This window comes from Pan paniscus, chromosome 10 (genome assembly GCF_029289425.2).
Source record: "Pan paniscus chromosome 10, NHGRI_mPanPan1-v2.0_pri, whole genome shotgun sequence".
Lineage (NCBI taxonomy): Eukaryota > Metazoa > Chordata > Mammalia > Primates > Hominidae > Pan > Pan paniscus.
Window position 1 is genome coordinate 141,571,120 of NC_073259.2, and position 22,652 is coordinate 141,593,771.

At 43.5% G+C, this 22,652-nt stretch overlaps 1 protein-coding gene across 4 annotated transcripts; it reads left to right on the forward strand.

Annotated features, from left to right (window-relative positions):
* Positions 1–2,875: 2,875 nt before the first annotated feature.
* LOC117978014 (forkhead box protein D4-like 3) lies at positions 2,876–21,827 on the forward strand. 4 transcript variants are annotated; one of them, XM_055096478.1, is made up of 3 exons: positions 2,876–3,015; positions 9,102–9,242; positions 19,620–21,827. In XM_055096478.1, exon 3 carries the CDS (start codon positions 19,856–19,858, stop codon positions 21,128–21,130), a length of 1,275 nt encoding a protein of 424 aa, XP_054952453.1. In that variant the 5' UTR covers positions 2,876–3,015; positions 9,102–9,242; positions 19,620–19,855; the 3' UTR covers positions 21,131–21,827. The 4 variants fall into 4 exon arrangements, with proteins under 4 accessions (XP_054952453.1, XP_054952454.1, XP_063449883.1 ...); XM_055096479.1 differs by having other exon boundaries at positions 2,886–3,015; positions 19,740–21,827; XM_063593813.1 differs by having other exon boundaries at positions 2,896–3,159; positions 10,730–21,827.
* Positions 21,828–22,652: the final 825 nt, after the last annotated feature.

A 22,652-nucleotide genomic window follows, 5' to 3' on the forward strand; every position in this document is an offset into this window, starting at 1 on the left:
CTGGTGCACTGTGACCAGCACTCTCCCAGCTTCCTGCCAGGAGGAGCTCTGACTGGACAGTGGCTGTAACAATGGGCTTAAATTTCCCCAGCTCCTTAGATACTGTAGGGTTTGACTTAAAGAAAATTTTAAAACATGATTTTTCAATAAGTTGGTTGCCAAAAAATCTCTGTGGTCAAGGAGGCACCTCCCTCCTGGTCACTACTTCCCCCTGCCGAGCCTTCTGCCCGGGCAACTGCACCACGATCTCCAGCTGCACCATGTGTTTTGAAAAACGTTTCTCCCCGCCCCTCTGGGGTTTTTCTCCTCCTCCAGTGGCGAAATTCCAGAGGGCATTGAGTGGGTTACTCTTCACAAGCACAGAGCTAAGCCCAGTCCTGGTAGAAAGCACACACAAAGAAGACCCAAGACCATGAATATGCTGACCTAAGTTGGACAGAACTGCTTCATGGCTTCCTGCTGTTACTCCATGGGTTTCTGATCCTGTTCTGTAGGTTTCTGCTGTTACTCTGAGTTCCTGCTATTACTCTGTGGGTTCCTGCTGTTACTCTGTAGGCTCTGCTATTACACTATGGGTTCTGATGTTACTCTGTGAATTCCTGCTGTTACTCTGTAGGCTCTGCTATTACACTATGGGTTCTGATGTTACTCTGTGAATTCCTGCTGTTACTCTGTGGGCTCTGATGTTACACTGTGGGTCCTGTTTTTACTCTGTGGGTTCTGATATTACTCTATGGACTCTGATGTTACTCTGTGGGTTCCTGCTATTTCTCTGTGTGTCCTGCTGTTACTCTCTGGGCTCTTGTGTTACTCTGTGGGTTCTGACGTTACACTGTGGGTTCTGCTGTTACTCTGTGAATTCCTGCTGTTACTCTGTGGATCTCTCTGTGGTTACTCTCTGAATTCCTGCTCTTATTCTGTGGACTTCTTTTGTTACTTTGTGAGTTTCTGCAGTTAGTTTACCTCTTTACCATCCAGCCAGGAATTCTTTCACTAGGAATTGTGTGGATGCTGGCCAATTGGGCTAAATTTAATATTACTATGTCCCCTATTGTGGTGGTGCGGTCTTGGCTTGGCAATTTCTACTAGTATTCCATATGCAGTTAATCTTGACACATCAGTGAAAGAAAAATAAAATCTCAGGCCTCCAAACTTACTATGCCAAAGGGAAAAGTTAATATTGGCAACACACACACACACACACACACACACACACACAGCCTTCTTTTTGTTCCCAAAAGCTTACTTTATCTTATGTGAAATGTAGATCTACTGAGTATGAGACAGATGTATAACCCTCCCCCATACCTTTCTTTTCACATGTGAAATGTAGATTTGCTGTACTCTAATCAGAGCCTCACAAAAATGTGACCACTTGCCTCATAGCCTACTCTCCCCTCTTTCCCCTCCTACCGGCGCTTTTCCCTTAAATATTTGGAAAAAAGTACAGGCCAAAAATCCTACTGTAACCTGTGTTTCTTTTTCCCCAGGCAAATCCACAATTTTGGCAAAATAAACCTCTATATCAGTTGTGATCTGCCTCGGACACTTTTTGGTTTACACAACAATCCAATCATAGCGATTTATTTGGAAATATACCTTCACAAGTTAAATCAAACCACAGCGCTACTGGGCATTATTTATAATGGCAAACTATTGCAAACAATCTAAAGCCCATCATAGACATCATAGAAACTATTCTAATAAATTGATACATTTATATAATGGAATAATCCGCAACCTTGAAGGGAATGAAGGAAGGAATAAAGAGAGAGGGAAAGGAAGAAAAGAAAGGAGAGAGGGAAGGAGGGACAGACAGGTGTTTAAATTGGGGATGTGCAAGCAATATTGCCTACTTCATTGCCTTCACATTATCTAAAAGCATGTGGTCAAGAAACACTATTACAATAAGCACATCAGAAATAACTTCTAAAATTACTTTTCCAAAATATGAATCCATACTATACACTTCCTGTAATGTGCACCAAATGTAGATGCACACATTTTAACAAGGAAAAGACTAATACTCATATTTGCTTGCTACACACCAGACACTGTTTTAAATGTTTTGCACACGTTAACTCATTTGTTCTTACAGAAATCCTGTAGCGTGCACCGCCACCTCCATGTTTCTAGGAGGAAACTGAGGCACGGGGGCTGCGGCTCCTGGACGCACCTGGCCTTCTCGGCCTGCCTCTCTCCCTCCAGCCGCCCCACATTCTTTTTTCCTAATTGGAAAAAACTATTCACGCTGCTCCTCCAGGGCATTTCAACCTTCTAGAAAGATCCGACAAGATTCGAAACTGTTTATAAAGAGAACGTGCTTGTGCCTGAATGCTGAGTGTCAGCGCGCAGTGATGCCCTAGAGTGCAGGCATTCCGGGTTTGGCGCCCAGCGGGTGGAAATACGGCCGCAGGGTGGAAATGCCGGGGGGGGGCTGCCCAGGCTCCTGTGGGACCCGCGCGGGGCGGGCACGCACATTCTCAGGGACGCGCGTCCTCAGGCCACGAGAACACCTGAAGGCCCCGGCCAGCGTCCTCCCGTGAAGACCCGGACCGGCGTCGTCACCCGCCGCGCAGGCCTAAATCTCAGGTCTTCACCGTCATCTCCCAGCGATCGCAGGGATCTCGGGCACTGACCGCGCCCCCGCGCCCCCGCGCCCCCGCGCCCCCGCGCCCCCGCGCCCCCGCGCCCCCGCGCCCCCGCGCCCCCGCGCCCCCGCGCCCCCGCGCCCCCGCGCCCCCGCGCCCCCGCGCCCCCGCGCCCGGCACTCTGGGCGCGCGCGGACGGCGGGGCAGTGCCTACTACGCAGGCGCACGCTGCGGGCGTCAGGACCGGGCAGCAACACTGCCACGCGAATCCGCGCCGGCCAATCAGCATGGCCAGGGGCGGGGCTTCCCTGAGGCGCGCCGAGAGGCGGTGGCCCACTTCCGGCAATAATCGCCTGGTCGCCGTCAGGTGCCGGCCCAGGTGGCAGGCGCGCCCGTTGGGCACTGGGGGACGCGGGCGCGTCAGGTGAAGACTGGGGGCTGCAGGCGCGCTAGGTAGTACAGGGTGCCGCGGGCGCGTCAGGTGAAGACTGGGCGCCGCGGGCGCCTTAGGTGAAGATTGGGGATCGCGGGCGCGTCAGTTGGGGACGATGGGCCACGGGCGAGTCAGGTGAAGACCGGGGACGGCGGGCGCGTCAGGGGAAGACATGGGGTCGCGGGCGCGTCAGGTGGGGACGGGGCCTGTGGGAGGGTCAGGTGGGGACCGGGGGTCTCGGGCGCGTCAGGTGGGGACGGGGTTGTCGCGGGCGCGTCAGATGGGGACGGGATTGCCGCGTGCGCGTCTGCTGAGGTCTGGGTCCGCGGGCGCGTCAGGTAGGGACGATGGGCCGCGGGCGCGTCAGGTGGGGTCTGGGGACGGCCGGCGGGTGTGGAGGGTTCATTCAGGGAGCTACGGGCGAGTCAGATGGGAACGGGGGCCGCCCACAGGTGCATCGCGTGTCCTCAGCCGCTTCCCCTGCCCACCTTCTGCGACCCCTTCCCGCCCCCACCCTCCTGGGCCGTCTTGCAGGCCCGAGCTTGTGTCCGCCTCGCTGGGCAAGGTGTTTCGGGGACGACTCCTGCCGGCGTTTGCCCTCCGGGCTCGGCCCTTGCCTCTTCGCCGGTGGACACCTGCTAGGTGTGATCCCTCATTCCTCCAGGCCACTCTGCCCCGTCTGCTGCTTACCTTTTTTTCCTACTCCTGGTCTGTGGCTCTGGCTCTGTCTCTGTCTCCTCCCTTAATTTCTTTCCATGCTTATTTTTCTTGCAGCAGACACTAATTTTGCATCCTTCTCCTCACAGTAAGCTCAATTTGACCTTTTTCTCAATTAGATTCCACCTCTGTCCTTGGGTCTATTCAAACTCATTGTGAAAGACTAAAGAATCTAGAGAACCATTTCTTCCCTTATGAAGCTGTCTCTTGCTGCCTCCAAATCCTTACCATCCGGCCCTAATCAAAAAAGATGTTTACTCTTTCATATTCTGTTTTCTCCTCGTCTTTACATGTTTACCTTTCCCATGAGGAATCTGTGATTATCTGCAAGTCCTTACAGTAAATCTTATTTCTGACTCTCAGCCCTCAGTGTGCCATTTTTTTAAATGTCCTTTCTGGATCAAATTTGTCCACACTTTTAAGCAAAACAAATAGGGAAACACATGTGGTCTTTTAAAATGGATTAGAGTTTTCTTTCCTGTCTTGTTTTCCTTGTTTTAGTGCCTTTATATTTAGATTCATCATTACTTGAAATCATATTAGTGATCTGTAATAGACGGTAAAAAAAAAGTTAAAAGGCTTATAATTTAATGGCATCTGTTTTAATAGGGTTTTCAGGAACTGCTATTATAAACATAGTGGTTAGGAGCATGGATCCCGGAGTGAGACTCCATCATTTTGAATCCCAGCTCCACTGAACTTTTGCCTCAGTGTCTTCATCTATAAAATAGATAATGAAACTTGTAAAACAAGAATAATGTTTTCTATCTTGGAGGGCAGCATGAGGATTAAATGAGACAACATATGTAGATTGTTTAGAGTAATGCATAGCCTATAGTAAGCTCTAATAAATGTTTGCCATTATTATTGTAAAGAAAAAATATGCTTGTTGAAGGAAAGACTTTTTTTTTTTTGTTCTGAGTCTCTCATGCCAAGAGTTTCCACCAGCAAATGAACTTCATGAAGTCCTTTTCTACTGAAGTACCCCACCCACATGTCCTACCACATGAAATAGAAATTAAGGGAAGATTTAAAATAGTTAATCATTGTAGGCTGTCTGAAATAAGTTGGCATAAAATGTGCTTAAAATTTGCAAATTATACAAGCTACACCCTTTGAGTGCTTGCTCTTAAAAGTTTAATAATTTTCAGGAGTAATTTCTAGTTTTTTTTGTATTTGCAAATCCCAAAATAAAGGTAATTTTAATTAAAATAAGCATACAAAGCTCTAACAATTCACATTTTTTTGGCTGAACGAATACATTCTCATTAAAAGCCGTGGGTTGTCATCATTCTATAAAACTTTAGTAGCATTGTTTTCTGATTTACAAACTCAGAAGCCTCAGTTTGGGAGTATTTTTGAAAACTTGAGATCCAGACCCCAGACCTTTTACATTGCAACTTGTCTTTTTTTGTTTTTGTTGTTGTTTTTCATCTGCATCCAGAGTTTGTGCTTTAGTTCATGAGCTGTATAGATTATGCTTTAAGAAAAACTTCATTGTGATCCAAAGAGCATACCATAACAAATCTGTGAAGCACACACATCTTCAGAGAAACAAATCTTTTCCTCTGTGTTGAAAATAAGCCTTTGGGCATGGACTATTTTTTTATTTCCATGGCTGCATTTCACTCCTTTCAACCCTTAAAAAAATCAAACTTAGCAGCTGAGAAATTCAGACCAAACTATTCATTTCTCACTGAGTTGCCAAAATGAATTAACTGTAGAGTTTAGGTAGTTGTAAAAGAATTGGTTATATTAATGGAAACAGTAGGCAGGCTCTTTATGTAAATGTTATAAAGATTGTTTGTGAAACTAGAAGATAAGTGTATTAAATGATGAGTGGGCATAGTGTCTAAATAGGTAAGTACAATATTTGTGTGTCATCACGTTTTAAAATATTTTGTCAGCTGAGGATACCGGGATGTACATAGGACAGTCATCCAGATAAGGTTCTGTTGGCAAGATATTTATTGCCTAGTTGTTTTTTTCTGTCTCCATGTTTTTCATTTGATCTATCCTACAAGCCCTAGAAAATTATTATTCTCAAAACACCACTGCTCACACTGATCTGTTGCTGAAAAACGTTTAATTACTGACAGAATAAAGTCTAAACACCTTTGATATTCTTTGATATTCTTCTATGACCTGGCTTCTAGTCACTTTTCCAGCTTATGTACCAGGCCTCTGATAAACTTTCTCCATTTTATCCAATCTTTTCTGCTTATTTTTCTCAAACTGTGGCACACATTTTGACCTTTATACTTATGCACCCACCATTCCCATGATTGATATTTTTTGCCTTGCCTCTCCATTCATTTAAGATCTAACCATGCTTTAGGGCCAAGATCAAGTCCTAGTTTCTCGTCAGAGCTTTCCCAGCTGATTTGCTTTCTGCTCAAATTAACTTTATTCTCTCTTTACCACAAGTTACAAGATTGTGGACATATGTGTATGTATGTATACATGCACACTCACATATCTACATGTAAACACACTTTATTATAGTACACTTGTATGGAATTTGTGTGTGTTTTGCTATTGTTCTTTTTTAGTTCCTTAGCTAAATTGCACACTTTTGAGGGCAGGAACACCTAGCATAATAACATGTAGTTGGTGCTCAAATGTTTGTCGTTGAAGTAATCCTGTATTTGTTAGCAGTAACAAAATCTGTTAGCAGTATTTTTCAGGATTATCCACTTGATTTTTTAAAAAAATATATATTTCTGAATCCACAGTTTCAAGTTGATATTGAGAGATAATTTGATAATTATCAGAGATGTTCCTAGCAGCCATTTTCTGTTGAATGTGTTTTATGAGACTCAAGGTGCCACTTAAACAGTCATCTGCTACTTCATGGTCTTTTCTGCCTTTGGTGGGAATGTTCTTGAAAATCATAAAATCAGCTCTATGCTATTAGAGACAGTTTTAGATAACTCTAGATCGACTGAACATGGGCATTGAGTTTTGCATTTTAAGATGTTCAGTAGTTGTGAAGCAGTTCTGTGAGACAAAGTTTATCAAAATTGTGCTGAAATTTAAGGAATAAAGTATTTTCTAAAGCAAGAATTTAAATTAATCATTATGTGACTGAAAAAGACATGTTCTGACTATAAGTCAGTTTAGCAAGGTTTGAGATTTTCTTCGTGTAAAGAATAATTACTTCATCATACATTTCCTACACCAGTCAAGAGTTAAGCATTTGTGGTTGATCCAGGAATATTGTTGAAGTCTATGTAATTTCCTTCCTTTTTTTTCCTGTATCTTCTAGGATTGTATAAGTGCCCATTTAATAACTTGTTTTTTGTTAATTATACTAAATATAGTTGGGAGGTGGTGTTTGGAGATGTTCATCTCTCATTTATTCTCCATGATGTAAATATTCTACATTATTCTCTACGATATAAATATTCTACATTATAAAATACTCAAGTCTGTTCGGGACGTGAAATTAAAGTAACACATTACAGAAACCACTTTTGCTTGAGTAATTCAGCTGTCTTTCTGTAGCTAAATTCAACGTATATTTTCAACTCTTGCCATGCTTGGCGTTTTTATAACATTTTCGTCTCTGTCGATCATTTCTTTCTTGAAATACATTTTTCTCCTGACTTCCTACTTCTCCCTCTACCTTTTTGGCTCTTCCTTTTCAGTTTTTCTTCTTGGCTTATATCTGCTGGTCCCTTAAATGGTGATGTTTCTTAGGGTTTTTTTCTTGGCTCTCTTGATTTCCCTCTCGACATATTCTGTGATATTATTTGTGTGGTCTTGATTAGTATCTAAATGCTCATGATTTTCCTCTTTCTCTCTAGTCCAACTCTCTTCTGAACCATGGATCTATATATTTATTCATTCAGTAAATAAATACTTATAGAGCTCCTGTTGTTTTCCTGGCATTGTTCAAGGTAATGGAATACGGACCTGAACAAGACATTGCATTTTCTTGGAGGAAAACAGATGATAAACACGCTAATCATTTCAGACAGCCCTTACAACTATGAAGGCACTAGATAATGGCTTAGACTGGTAGGGATGGGGTTGAGGCAGCATAACGGCACTGTTTGGACAGGGAGTCAGGGAGCCTTTCTGGGATGTGACATTTTGAATCAGCAGTGTGAACATCTGAGGTGGTTTTTAGCCTCATGCACAGTCTCACTGTGTATGAGAATCACCTGTGGACCTTTAAAAACTATTTAAACTTAGCCTTCACCCCCAAATATTCATATTTAACTGAACTAAAATGGGACTAAGCACTTGAATGTTTAAAAACCTTCCTGTGATGTTAATGCACAGCAGTAGTTGAAAATCACTGATCAAGAGGAGCAGAAATCAAGTTAATGGGAAGAACTAGCATTTGAAGTCTCACTCTTATCAAATTGTGAGCTTCATGAAGTTAATCATGAAGTTGCATCATTTTTTAAGTCATAATTTTTATACCTGGAGTCTAGTATTTCAAACTGAACAGGCATGTCCAAAGCTGAAATTAATATCCCTTATCTCTCCTTTCCTAATAAAACCCTGCTGTTCCTTCTGTATGTCTTATCCCAGAACCAGGGGCTACAAAACAAAATCTAGATAACTTCCTTGATTTCCTCCTCATGTTTCCAGCCAGTCTTCAAGTACTGTTTGACTCTGTTTCCTAAATGTTTCTGTAGTCTCTGCTCTTCTGTTTCTTTTGCCACTGTACACTCTCACCTTTTAAAGATCAACATTCAGAAGCCTCCAGTCCCAACTACTTTCCTGCAGGTGATCCTCACCCCATACCTTCTCCCAGTGTGATACTGAGTTCTTTGTAAACCACAAATCTAATTGAATCACTTACCTGCTTACTTCCCTTTTTTGGCCCCTCATTGCCCTCAGAATAGCATCCAACTCCTCTGACTTGATCCAGCCTTAAATGACTTCTCCATCCTTAATTCTGGCCCACTCCCTCTCATCTATTCTAAGCTTCAACCAAACTGAACTACTTAGAGTTGCTGAACATGAATACATTTCATTTTTGGTTGCTCCTAACTTCTGGTAAAGAGAGAATACTTGTTTGGGATAATATTCCCTATTCCACACTCCCTGACCCCTGCTTGTTTTTCAGGTATGAGCTTGAATGTCACCTCTGGTAAACCTTTCGTGGGATATGCAGTATTAGGCCAGTAAAACTACGTTTACTTACCCCATTTTATCACTTTAGTACAATCAAAGTACTGTGTTATTGTCACTGTCACCAATGTCCAGCCAACATTTAATTAATGAGCAGACATTTAAATGTTAAGAACTTTAATCTTTAAAATTAATGAATAAATGTTCTAAGTGAAAAGAAACTTTTATGAATTATATATACTTTTTAACATAAATTAACTTTTTCATAGGAGAACTATGCCATTTTTGGGTCAGGACTGGAGATCTCCTGGATGGAGTTGGATTAAGACAGAAGATGGCTGGAAGAGTTGTGAATCTTGTAGTCAGAAACTTGAAAGAGAGAATAACCATTGTAACATCAGTCACAGCATGTAAGTTACAGCTGAGCAGAACCATGCCATTTGCCAGTTTAGCATGTATGGCCTTACCTATTTTTCAAGTCCCTGCAAAGCTCCATAACTTTTGAGACTTGCCCACCCAGAAGGCTGGTGTGAAGAAACAAGTTATTTAGCTAAAAAATGAGGCTAGTAGATTGCCTAATATTCATACACAGATGCTTTTTTCTTTTTTTTTAATTTAAAACATTTAATCCTCACAATAATTGGGAGAGAGGTATTATTATTAATCCCACATTATAGCTGAGGAACCTGAGGAAATTAAAATACACAGTTTTGGTGGCATGTATCAGAAATGTAATAATAGTGGCTTACACAAGACAAATCAGTTTTTCTCCCTTGAAAGCCTGAGTTGGCATGATGACTTTGCTTGTAACATTGTCAAGGGGCCAAGCACAGTCTGTCTTGTTGCTCTGCCATCCCGAGAGTGCAGCCTTACCTGCATGGTCCAAAACGGTGTATTACCTGCCACATTTGCACTCAGGCCGAAGGGTAGGTGGGGTTGGTGGGATACAACCTGTGTTTCAGTGGCACAGCCCAAAAGTTACATGCATCACGTTGCCCACACCTTGTTGGCTAGAGCACTAGTGCAAGGGAGGCTGGGGGTTGTGGCCCAGCCGTGTGTCCAGATAAAAACCAGAGACTGCATGAGCACAGAACCAGGGTAGGTGGCTATCGTATGATGACTACAGTGTCTACCACAGTGGTGTTTGAGAATTTGGAGGGCTAGGAAGGTCTTGAGATAGCCTCCTCTAGAATGTCATGGGTCTAGTCATTTATTGTATATTATTTTACATTTGTGTAATTATCAACTGTGTGCTTGATGGGCCATATGTTTTTCTGACAGAAGTTTAGTAACTTTAGACCAGAGACTGGTTTTTGCAGTATTTGAAGCAGAAATTAATTTTCTATTTTAGTTACAGTGAGGATAATACATAATATTTGTTAAACTTATATTGTAGCAGTTCTCTGCCACACTAAGATGTATTTAATGTTGATAGCTGTAAAACTTATTTAAAGCTTGTAATTATGCTGTTGGTATTGCATAATGTTATACAGTTATGAATTCTCTAGGTCATTTTTACTATTATGGCAATTTTTTTAAAATTTAAAGTTGGTTGGCTGTATCTAGAAATGTTAGGTGTCTCACATTTACTCCCAATAGCCACTATTAAATGTGGATTTTAGGATGGGGAGATATATTACAGAATGTCAATTTAAAAAAAGCTGTAATGCTTGAAGTACAGTGTTACTGCTGCATCTGCGGTGAGGAATTTGTGGGAATTTGTTTTTTTCCCTCATGTATTCTTTTTCCCATCATCTCAAACACATTTTAAATGTCTGAGAATTGGTTTTTTTTGCACTGCACACATAAAATTAGAGAATACAGTCGAGATATGTTTTCTTTGCATAACTGGCTACCCTTCTGTCTCCCTTTCCCCTTCCCCCAAACTTACCTACAGATCCGCCCCTTTGAATCAATGGCTGCTAACACAAGCATCCCTGCACAAAAAGGTTTTATGACAGCAACCCTGGCTACCTTCTGTGGGGCACAGTGAGCGAGAACCAGTCAGCACCACCTTTTACCCCACCTAGTTGCTTTGCAGTACTGGGACTGCCCCGGCTTCCTACTCTGCCATTTCGTTCATCTTTCGTTCATCTTCCTCGGACTTCTGTCCGTTCCTACAAAAATGCAAATCCAAACCTGTGGGTAGAGGCTGTTGGTGACCTGAAACTGCAGCAGATGTTTAATATATCCTTTCTCTGGAAGGAAAAACCACTTAACTTTGAACCTAAAATTGATTTTAAAAAGATAAGACCATATGTAATCACCATTTAAAATCACTATATAAATGGCCTTCTCTTTCCCCCACATGTCTTTGAGAAACACAGTACCCCTAATTCTTTGATTTAAGGTGGGCTTTCAAAGCTTAGAAAAAGAACTATAGTAAAAATAATTTAGGTAATCAAGATTCTACGTAACTTTGTTAATTTTCTTTTTTGTGAACGTGCGGGAAAATAGGCCTTTAGTATCCTTCTGCTTACTTTTCAACTCATTTTAGTATTCAAAGTTTAGAGAACATAGGGAAGAAATTAAGCAATTCAACGTGGTTGATCTGGGGGAAGCCAGCCAGTTCATACTCTGAATCCTTGATTAAGCTGCTCTTTCAAGCAACATTCATGATATTACTGAGGTTTAAACATAGTTTGATGGACAGAGGATTCATCTTAACCCTGACCTAAGGAAGCCTTTTATTAGGCTGTTGATTCAGAATAGAAGGTAGATCAGCTGGGGTCCAGATTGAAGAGAGGACAGCCAGTTAAGGGTTTCAGTAGACAGGTGAGAAATGTTGAGTGCTGCCTATGGTGATGTCTGCACAGCTGGACAGAGGGTCAGGATCAGTAAAAGACTGAGTCACAGATTGATTGGACTAGCCAAAAGGGTGGCCCTGAGAAGGACTCTGAGGGTTCAGCTGGGGAAATGGTGTAAGTAAATAATCTGGCTGGGTCTTCTGTCCAGCATAGTGTTTCTGCCACTCAGTTTTATGTTTGACGACAGAAATTGTGTGATTCCTATAAAGGAAAGATATTGAAGAAGAGTGTCTAGATACTATATATCTTTAAGAATTTCTAACTTTTTCCATCGGATTTCAGTGTTATTATGGGCACTGTAATTGCCTATAGTTATTTCAGTATAAGTATAGGCACTGTTGAGGATATATAAGAAGTTGTTCCTTGTCTTTTATGAAGTTGACATTTGACAAGGGAGTGTGTAGTCAAACAACGCATTCAGCTCAGTCTTGGCAGAGATGCTTCTGGGTTCTTTGCATTGAATTTTCTAAATCTTTTTTATTGCATTTTTTTATACCTCATAAAACATTATATTTTCTATTCAAATTTGAATGTCTTAACACTTACTTTGGTAATTTGGTTCTCAGTGGGCTTAGCAATGGGGGCCATCGTATTTTAAGGTTCTACCAAAATTATCTTCAACTCTAGTAGTTCCCAGGATATCCCAAGATAATGGAATTCTATAAAAAGCATTTTTAAATTGTGCATCCCCCAAGGAAACAAGATAGAAGAAGCTACATTTTTGGTTCCCTTATGAGAATGTGAACATAGTCTCTGGTTACCATGAGGGATAGAGAATTCAGGGGATCCTTCTAGCCCTTGAAGTGTGTACTGGGCTCGAAAGCCACTGTACCTTGGAGAGGAGACATCCTGTATCCATTTAAGTAAATATCCTTGTTAGCACATTGGCATTTTCCCCTTAGGATCTTTAGAGTATTGTTACAGGTTTCAGCAAAAATCCAGATGGCCTTCCTGATACCCTTTCTTTAGTGACTGGAAAGAAAAAGAAAATTAATTTCAGTGTCGGACTCAGCACTGTTTCAAGCAGTATTTGTTAGTGCTTCTTAAATTAATGATTTTCTCTGGATTGTAAACTCTTTTCTCTGACTTTAATATTATCTCTTCCCCAAATTTGTGGGTTTTGTCAATTATAAAGCAACATGTGCTCTTTGTAAATGAAAAACAACAGAAAATTCATGCAGTCCTGAAGCATAGAACATGAAGGGTGAAGTTCCCCTTTTCTAGCTCAGATCCTTTTCTGCACAGTCACCTCCTGCATAGTCATGCTCACCAGATGTCAGAGTCTGCAAAGAATCGTGGTCATTTTCTCCACCCCAGTCCCTGCTGTTGCCTGGTGGTTTCAGTGTCCACCTGTGGGACTCACAGCCTCTGGCCTTAGTACTGTCCTCTTTGTTCCTAGGATCTCCTTCTCTCCTCTCCTCTTCTCTTCTCTGTCTCAGCCACCAACTCCCATGGTCCAGACTCATGAATTCGGGCATCCCAGTCCTTAAGCATAATCTTCTCACCTTCCAGATTTCCTGACTACCACCTCAACCGTTGCCTTATTTTTTCTATCCTATCAACCTTCTTTTTATCATGTCTCCTTTTGTCCAGCTTATATTCCATGATCCATTGTTTCAGTAACACTCTTGCCGTTACCCTAAACTCCATCCCAGTCTTTTTTTAAAAAACACACTCAAATGGCATATTCCCAACCCTAAATGAACCAACACATGAGCAGCTAAGAAATATAAGAAAGAAGATTCACACCAGGGAACACAGTGGGGACATCATCAATTCACTCACTTGCTTTCTTCTGAATTTATTCTCCCATTGCTTGCTCCTCCTTGTTCACCCACTCATTTATTTGCTCTTTTCACTTGCTCACTCATTTATTCTTCCACTCATTCTGTAAACTGATGTTTCTTGGTCATCTGCTATGTGCCTGTAGGGCCCCCATGCGGCCCACAGCCCCACTGTGTTTGCTTGGTTGGCCTGCTCTACTCCTCTTTGTGTTATCAATATTTCAAACTCCTTCACTCTCCTCTGATGTTCGGCTCCCTACATACTCCTTCTCCATCTTTTCAAAACAACCGGATCTCTTGTGTCACCAGGAAATCCAGAGCCATCAGACTTTTTCTCAGAACCTTAAGTTGATTTAAAATTTTCATCTTCATTAACTTTATCCTGAATCTTTATTTTTTGTCCAGAACACCTGAGATATTCTGAACAGAGGCTTATTTTTGTTAATTATCTCACAGGGAACAGTAAGTGTGTTGCCCTTTGCCTGTTGATTACCCCCAGGGGTAGAGTCATAGGGATTTTTCCTACATAAGTGGTAGTGGCTTTTCTTTGCTCTTGATGGGAAGGACACAGCTTTCCCCACCCCTCCAGAAAGGGTTTCCTTGGAAATGGCATGGGCCGGAGTCCTACCTCTACTCCTTTGTTGGGTAGATAAAATCTACCCAGGAGCCAGACTTAGAGATGTCTCTCGTCTTATTACACATACTGTTACACCTGTTTAGTCCACAATATATTAAGGATTTACTATGTGCTATGGTGTCAGGATACAGCAATAAATGAAACATGAAAACCCATGTCTGATGGAGCTTGCATTCTGGTGAAACAGATAGGCAGTGGACAAGATGAGTTCCGCAGTGTAGTAATTGTGATAGTATGTGGGAGATAAGAAATGCTAAGGATGGGTGGTGTTAGAGGAAGATCTACAGAGAGTGGCCTCTAAGAAGCCATCTGTGGAAGCAAACCTTAGGCAATGAGAGCAGGATGAATGGATGTCTGAGGGCAGGGCCTCCCCGGCAGGGAAAGAAAAAGTGCAAAGACCTCAAGGCAGGAGTACATCATCTGGCATATTCAGGGACAGCAGGGTTCCAGCATGGATAAGGGGAGCCCAGAAGCGGGGCCGGTAGGAGACAAGATCCCAGCCTGACTGGGTCCCAGCTGTGAAGTACCTGTTGTCATAGTAAGGACTTGGGCTTTTCTGAGTGAAGTAGGGAGTCAGGGTTTTGAGCAGAGGAGTGATTTGTTCAGGCCTATGCTTTAACAGGATTATTCTGGCTACTGTGTTAAGAACAGACTTCCAAGAGGCAGGACAGAAGCAAGTGGACCAGTTCTTAAGAGGCTTGGGTTAACCCCCATGGGAAATGATCATGGCTTGGAGAGAAAGGAGGTGGTGGATGAGGAAGGGCTCAAATCCTGGGTGTATTCTGCAGGTGGAACTGACACATGGAATGTGTATGGTGCAGTAAGAGGGTCGAGGGGTGAGACTAAGACTTTGGCCTGAGCAGCTGGAAGGTAGAGTTCCATTAACTGAAATAGCATCTAAATCTGCATTGCCTTGCACAGGGTCCTTGGGTCTGTGCCTAGGAACAGAACCACAGTGTCACAGGTCATGCACCTCTTTCCCTTTCCAGTGAGGTGGTGTCAGCATGTTCTCCTAATGCATTGCATGTTCATCCTTTTCCTCCACTTGTATTTCCTGGAAGTTGTTCCATGTCAGTGTGCATTGAGTTCCTCATTCATTTTAATGATGGCATTTCATTGTTTAGGTATACCATAACTTATTTGTCCAAGCTTCCACTGACATCATTTTGGCTATTTCCCACTTTTCATTATTTCTGGTAGTATAGCATGGGTCATCTGTGAATATCTCTTTGCATACTTGTGTGAATATTTATGAAATCTAAGTTCCTAATAGAATTATATATTTAAAATTGTAGTATTGCCACATTACCTTCTGTAATTTTGCACCAGTTTATACTCTGAATAGTAGTGTACACAGATTCCCATTACTTCACACTTCACCCAAGATGTGTGTGTGTCAGTTCAGGTTACACACTGCACAAGGGGAGGGTTTCATCATGAGGGAATAATGGCTGAAATGCATCTGTGTGCCTTGTGTAGGCTGCATGTGTGTCTTCATCTAAAGGTGCTGTCTGCTCCCATGCCATCTGCGTTTTGGGGACAGTGCACAAGGTGTTTACAGCAGCCTTGTCTTTGTAATTACTTTAACTAGTTTGGTGGGCAAAAAACATTAGACATTTTATTTCTTTTCCTTTCCCTTTCCTGTCCTTTCTTTTGTTCGTTCGTTTGTTCTTTTTTTTTTTTTTTTTTCAAGATGGAGTCTTGCTCTGTCACCCAGGCTGGAGTGCAGTGGCGTGATCTCGGCTCACTGCAACCTGTGCCTCCTGGGTTCAAGCAATTCTCCTGCCTCAGCCTCCTGAGCAGCTGGGACTACAGGCACCCACCACCACACCTGGCTAATTTTTGTATTTTTAGTAGAAACAGGGTTTTGGCATATTGACCAGAATGGTCTTGATCTCCTGACCTCAGGTGATGCACCCGCCTCAGCCTCCCAAAGTGCTGGGATTACATGCGTGAGCCACCATGCCCAGCCTGTTTCTTTATTAAGTAAGAGAGCTCTTTTAAAAGAAATTATAATTATATTTCCCCTGTTTACACTTATAAAAAACTAAGAAGATAAGAATAGTTAATTTACAAAACACTAGGATGCACAGTGCAACAACAGGAGAAATCAAAGTTTTTTCAACCAACATAGTTCAATTGGGAAGGGAAAGATTTTTTTCAACTGGATAAACATGCAAGGAAAAATGAAACTCTGCTACTCACTCTTACTGTGGACATAGCATTAATTTTAGATGGATTGTAGAATGAACTGTAAAAGGCTAAAACTGTAAAGTTTTAAGAAGAAAACAATATTTTCACAATGTAAAGTAGGCAGATTGCTTACCACACAAAAACCACAAGCTGTGAAAGAAAAAAAAGATAAACTTTATATTAAAAACTGATACCTAAAGTCATCATTAGAAAGGCAGAGCAACGGCTGGGCGTGGTGGCTCAGGCCTGTAATCCCAACACTTTGGGAGGCCAAGGCGGGCAGATCACCTGAGGTCAGGAGTTCAAGACCAGCCCGGCCAACATGGTGAAAACCTGTCTCTACTAAAAATACAAAAAAAAAAAAAAAAAAAAAAAAAAAAAATTAGCCGGGCATGGTGACAGGTGCCTGTAATCCCAGCTACTCAGGAAGCTGAGTCAGGAGAATCACTTGAACCTGGGAGGTGGAGGTTGCGGTGAGCAGAGATCCTGTCATTGCACTCCAGCCTGGGCAACAAGAGCAAAACTCCATCTGAAAAAGGAAAAAGAACAAGATTTACTATAAAATGTAAAATCACCACAATCAAGAGAGTGGTATGTGGTATTGGTGAAAAGATAGATACACAGGTCAGTGGAACAGAACAGAGGACCCCAGATAAGTCCATACAGATATGGTTGGTTTATTTTTGACAGTGGTGTAAAGGCACCTCTTAATATATTCCATGGAGAAAGTGTAATCTTGTCAACAAATGGACTAGAAAACTAGAGTGTATATGCAAAAATAAATAAATAAATAACCTGTACAGCTCACATTTTATACAAAAATGAACTCAAAATGGATCATATACCTAAATGTAGAATGTAAAACTGTAGAACTTATGGAAGAAACCCAAAGGAAAGTCTGCATGATCTTGGGCAGAGTTTTTAGATATGATACCAAAAGCACAATCCATAAAAGAAAAAAATCTATAATTTGCATTTTATCAAAATTTTAAAATTCTACTCTCAGAGAACACATTTGTAAGTCACATATCTGACAAAGGGTTAGTATCCAGAATAATAAAGAACACTTAAAACTCAACAATAAGAAAACAACCCAGTAAAAAATTGGGGAATAGTTTTGGTGAACCTGTACTTCACCAAACAACTTGCATGGATTGCAGAGAAGCCCATGCAAATAAGCAGAGAAAAATAAGCATGTGATGCCCAACATAATTTATTGTTAGGGAAACAAATGCAAGCAATCCGGAAGGTAAACACTGCACCTAGCCTAAGGCCACAGTACCATTTGGGGCAAGCAGCTGACCAGCTAGAGATATAACAGTATGTTCTGGGGAATGAGACTGCCACAGTGGGCCTAGGTGATTTGGAAGGCTGTGCACCTTCTTCATAAGGTACCAGCACAGGCCTACATCAGTAGCTAAGATGAAAGAACAATCACGAAGCATCCCAGTGCTGGCAAGGACAGTGCCAAGTGCTGGCAGGAATATGCTCTCCAACCCTGCTACTGGGAATGCAGAATGGCACAGCCACTCTGGAAAACAGTGTGGCAGCTTCTTACTGTGTTACACTGCCTTAGGACCTGGCAGTCTCACTCCTAGGTGTTTACCCAAGGTAAGTGAAAATTCATGCTCACACAAAACCTGCATGTGACTGTTAATAGAGTTTTATTCAGTAATTGCCAACACTCAAAATCAGATATCCTTCAACTGGTGAATGAATAAACAAATTGTGGTAACATCTCTACAGCAGAATACCACTCAAAAGTCAAAAGGAACAAATTATTAATTCCCACAACATGGATGAATCTTAAATTCATTTTGTTTAGTGAAAGAAACCAAACCTAAAAGGCCTCCATATTGTATGATTCTATTTAAAGGATGCTCTAGAAAAAGCACAACCATAAGGAAGAAGAACAAATCAGTGGTTGCCAGGGGTTAAGAGTTGGGGAAAAGGAGTTGATTACAAAGAGAGTGAGAGGCAGTTTGGGGAGTGATGGGACTGTGTTAGATTTGACTGTGCACCTGTCAAAACCCATGGAACTGTGCACCACAAAATTTCACTAAAATCAACAAAGATGTTTGTGTGTGTGTTACTGGGGGGAGTGCCCAAGTGATACAAACTGTGACAGATGAATCAAATGGTATTACAAACTTATCCCATAATCCGGGGTCCCCAACCCCTAGGCCACGGATCGGTACCTGTCCGTAGCCTGTTAGGACCTGGGCCACAGAGCAGGAGGTGAGCAGAGGGCAGGCAAGCATTACTGCCTGAGCTCTGCCTCCTGTCAGGTCAGCAGCAGCATTAGATTCTCATAGGAGCATGAACCCTGTTGTGAACTGTGCATGTGAATGATCTAGGTTGCTCACTCACTCCTTTTGAGACTCTAACTATGATGTTAGAGTGATGATCTGAGGTGGCACAGTTTCATCCTGAAACCATCCCCCCTCCTCGCCCCAGTCTGTGGAAAAACTGTCTTCTAAGAAATTGGTCCTTGGTGCCAAAACGGTTAGGGAATGCTGCCATAACCATAGTGAAATGGATGTAGAATTAGCTGACCTATCAGTAACTTTGGAAAACAGTGTTTTGACAGGATGCTGTAAGGCTAAAGATAAAACCTCTGGTTAGTGCACTTGTTTCTCATAGGGGCATGGGTTAGCAATCTCAAAACTGTACGTATTCTAGGAAGAAGTTACAAATAAGGAAGGATGGTGCTAGAGTTATCCTGTGGTTCTGGATCAGGGTTGGAGGTGTCAGCATGAACTAGGGCTGTTGGTTTTTTCAGAGAGAGAGAAATGTGGGTCTATGCATGTGTGAGTTAGTGTAACACATCTGTTTTCTAAGTCTGTCGACAGAGGGCCTTAGAGCAGTGACACCTGCATCAGTGACCAGAGCCAGCCTGAGATGGTGGATCCTAAGGGCTCCTCAGGGAAGGGGTTTGTTCCAGGGTTGGGGTAGGGCAAACGAAAGGTGAGTGATGGCAGCCTGTCAGATATCAGAAGGGTAGATGTCCGTCAAAAAGTGCTGCATTGGCCAAAGCTGGAGCAGTTCGAGCCACAGGATAGACAACAGTAGTAATGGATTACAACCTAAAAAAGAAAAGAAATAGCCATCCATTTAGGCTGATATCAATACATAAATGAATGCATAAGTGAGGGATAAGGAACAGTTCTTCCTTGTAAAATTCCAGTTAATAAATGTAGAAGGAATAAGGGAAATAGAAAATCACCATGATAATTGTTATAAGCACAGTCCCTTGACAGATGCAGCAAGGTGAAATCTAACAGGTGAAAGAATTAGGAGAAATAGAATATCTGCCAAGTCTCCCCCCAAATAGCTATTCATTACAAAGGGAACAATACTTTACAGTGGAGAAACCTGGCAGACACAGCCCCAACCAAGAACTCAAAGGTGGCATCATATTGGCAGCAGGTACCTGTGATGTGGTGCTGTGTGAGTGGCACATCATCTGTGGTGGTTTTCCCTAAGCTGAATCAGGAGAAAACAGCAGACAAACCCAATTTGAAGGACATTCTACAAAATAATTGACCAGTACTCTTCAAGGTGATGAGAGGAGACTACAAACTCTTCTGGCATGGGGGGCCATGGAAGTGTGTCATCCCCTGCGACTGAAGCACCTGCTCCTCCATGAACTTGCCACACCGCAGCGCAGCCTCCGGGACTCCGATGGGGGAGACGGTAAAATCGATGTCCTGGGAGAGGAGGAAGATGAAGACGAGGTGGAAGACGAGGAGGAGGAGGCGAGCCAGCAGTTCCTAGAGCAGTGGCTCCAGCCGGGGCTGCAGGTGGCCCGGTGGGGCGGGGTTGCGCTTCCCCGAGAGCACATCGAGGGCGGCGGCGGCCCGAGCGACCCCTCAGAGTTTGGCACCAAGTTCAGGGCACCCCCAAGGTCTGCGGCGGCCTCTGAAGATGCCCGGCAGCCGGCAAAGCCTCCCTACTCGTACATCGCGCTCATCACCATGGCCATCCTGCAAAACCCGCACAAGCGCCTCACGCTCAGCGGCATCTGCGCCTTCATTAGCGGCCGCTTCCCCTACTACCGCCGCAAGTTCCCCGCCTGGCAGAACAGCATCCGCCACAACCTCTCGCTGAACGACTGCTTCGTTAAGATCCCCCGCGAGCCGGGCCACCCAGGCAAGGGCAACTACTGGAGCCTGGACCCCGCCTCGCAGGACATGTTCGACAATGGCAGCTTTCTCCGGCGTAGGAAGCGTTTCAAGCGCCACCAACTGACCCCGGGAGCCCACCTGCCCCACCCCTTCCCTCTATCTGCTGCACACGCCGCCCTGCACAACCCCCGCCCAGGCCCTCTGCTTGGGGCCCCTGCCCCGCCGCAGCCAGTCCCGGGGGCCTACCCCAACACCGCCCCCGGGAGACGCCCTTACGCTCTGCTGCACCCGCATCCTCTTCGCTACCTACTGCTCTCGGCCCCCGTCTATGCCGGGGCACCGAATAAAGCAGAAGGCGCGGACCTGGCGACCCCGGCACCCTTCCCATGCTGCAGCCCTCACTTGGTCCTCAGCCTTGGGAGGAGGGCAAGGGTCTGGCGTCGCCACCGGGAGGCGGATGCATCTCTTTCAGCATTGAGAGTATTATGCAAGGGGTCAGGGGAGTGGGTACAGGGGCTGCGCAGAGTTTGTCCCCGACCGCGTGGAGCTACTGCCACCTGCTCCAGCGACCATCAAGCCTGTTGCATCCCCAAACCGCTGCCCCTTTGCTGCAAGTGTCCGCCGCCGCCGCTGCTCGGACAATTTTGCAGCAATAGCAGCAGCATCAGGAGGAGGACTGCGCCAACGGCTGCGCTCCCACCAAGGGCGCGGTGCTGGGCGGGCACCTGTCGGCCGCGTCGGCGCTGCTGAGGTATCAGGCAGTGGCAGAGGGCTCTAGGCTGACATCGCTGGCTGCCCCTTTGGGCGGAGAGGGGACCTCACCAGTTTTTTTAGTATCGCCCACGCCCAGTTCCCTGGCCAACTCCGCAGGGCCCTCCTAGAGCCAGGTGGGAGTGGGGAGCGACCCGCAGCTGCTCACTCCACCTTGCGCGGCCCATACTGGGCGTGTGCATCTGAATCCCGCTGGAGAGCAAACACGAACTTCTGTTCGCTGCAAAATGGTTAGAAAGAAACAGCTGGATTACGTTCCTCTAAAAACCACCTGAACGTAACCTTCGCAGGGCGTCAAGTCATCTTTTCTTGCCTTCGGTTGTGGCTTCTATGGCTTTCCCGATTTGCACATTTCCTGGGGTACTATGAACGTGAGTGGGGTATTTTGTTCTGGCATTAAAAGAAAAACAAGCAAGCAAACAAAAACACAGCCTCCGATGCCAAACATGTTCCCCCTTCTTCACTTCCTTGGAACTGGAAGTATTATTCCTAAGTCTAGTGCAAAATGCTTCTACTCTCTGTGTCTTCCTGATAGGGATGTTTAATGTAAGTAGGATATTAATTTCAGAACATTGATTTCTTATCTGTGTGTCTGACGTGCCATCTTTAATGTTAAAATTAAGGTGTTAAAATTAAGCCTAGTTATATAGACGAAATAAAATGCTAAGTCACTACACTACATCGTTTATTTTCTATTACGTCTCATTCTTCCCTTTCTAAATGGAACTTTTTAAAACCTACATTATTTTCCCTCAAACAATTTATTTTCACAATTCATATTTATTATAGATAGCAGAAGTAATCCATTTTAATATGGCCTTTAAAAATTCCAAATATTTGAGGTTGAAAATGTCCTGGCTTTTAAAATAGGAAATTTACTATTTATGAGACTTCTAAAAGAAAAGAATAGGAGGGCATGTAAATATATTCTCCATTTATTTTTCATCACCCCCCAACAAGCTGGAAAACCATTTGAGATCAATTTGGAATGTAGTGGCCAACATGTACTCAGGGAAAATAAAAGGCTATATATATATATATATTTTAAGCACTAGAATTTTCAAAACTTATTTCTTAAAAAAAAAAAACTCTGAAAAGACTTTGCAACTAGAAAGGTTTAAGTGTTACTCGGCGTCAGGGGACGGAGTGGGGGGAAACCAGACAAGAACGCCCATCATGAATTGCTCCCCACAAAGAAAACAAATTTCTAGGAACTTGGCCGTTTTCCCCTGTCCTGAGTGGGGTTCCCGATTCCGTGCCGCTTTGAGGGAAGCTGCTCTGTGAATGTGAGAAAGTTTTTCCCCCAGCCCCCATCTACTCCCCACCCCCAGCTATGAATTTCTTATTTCAGGAGGGAGGACAAACATGGAGACACACATTTTTACAGTAGTCTAATTGGCCGATTTTTCTCCCGCTTCTCTTCTCCATCCCGTCTCTTGGAATTTCTTGGCATGCCCTACCTGAGATCCCCTACGGGAGATTTCCTCTTGGCTCCTGCGGT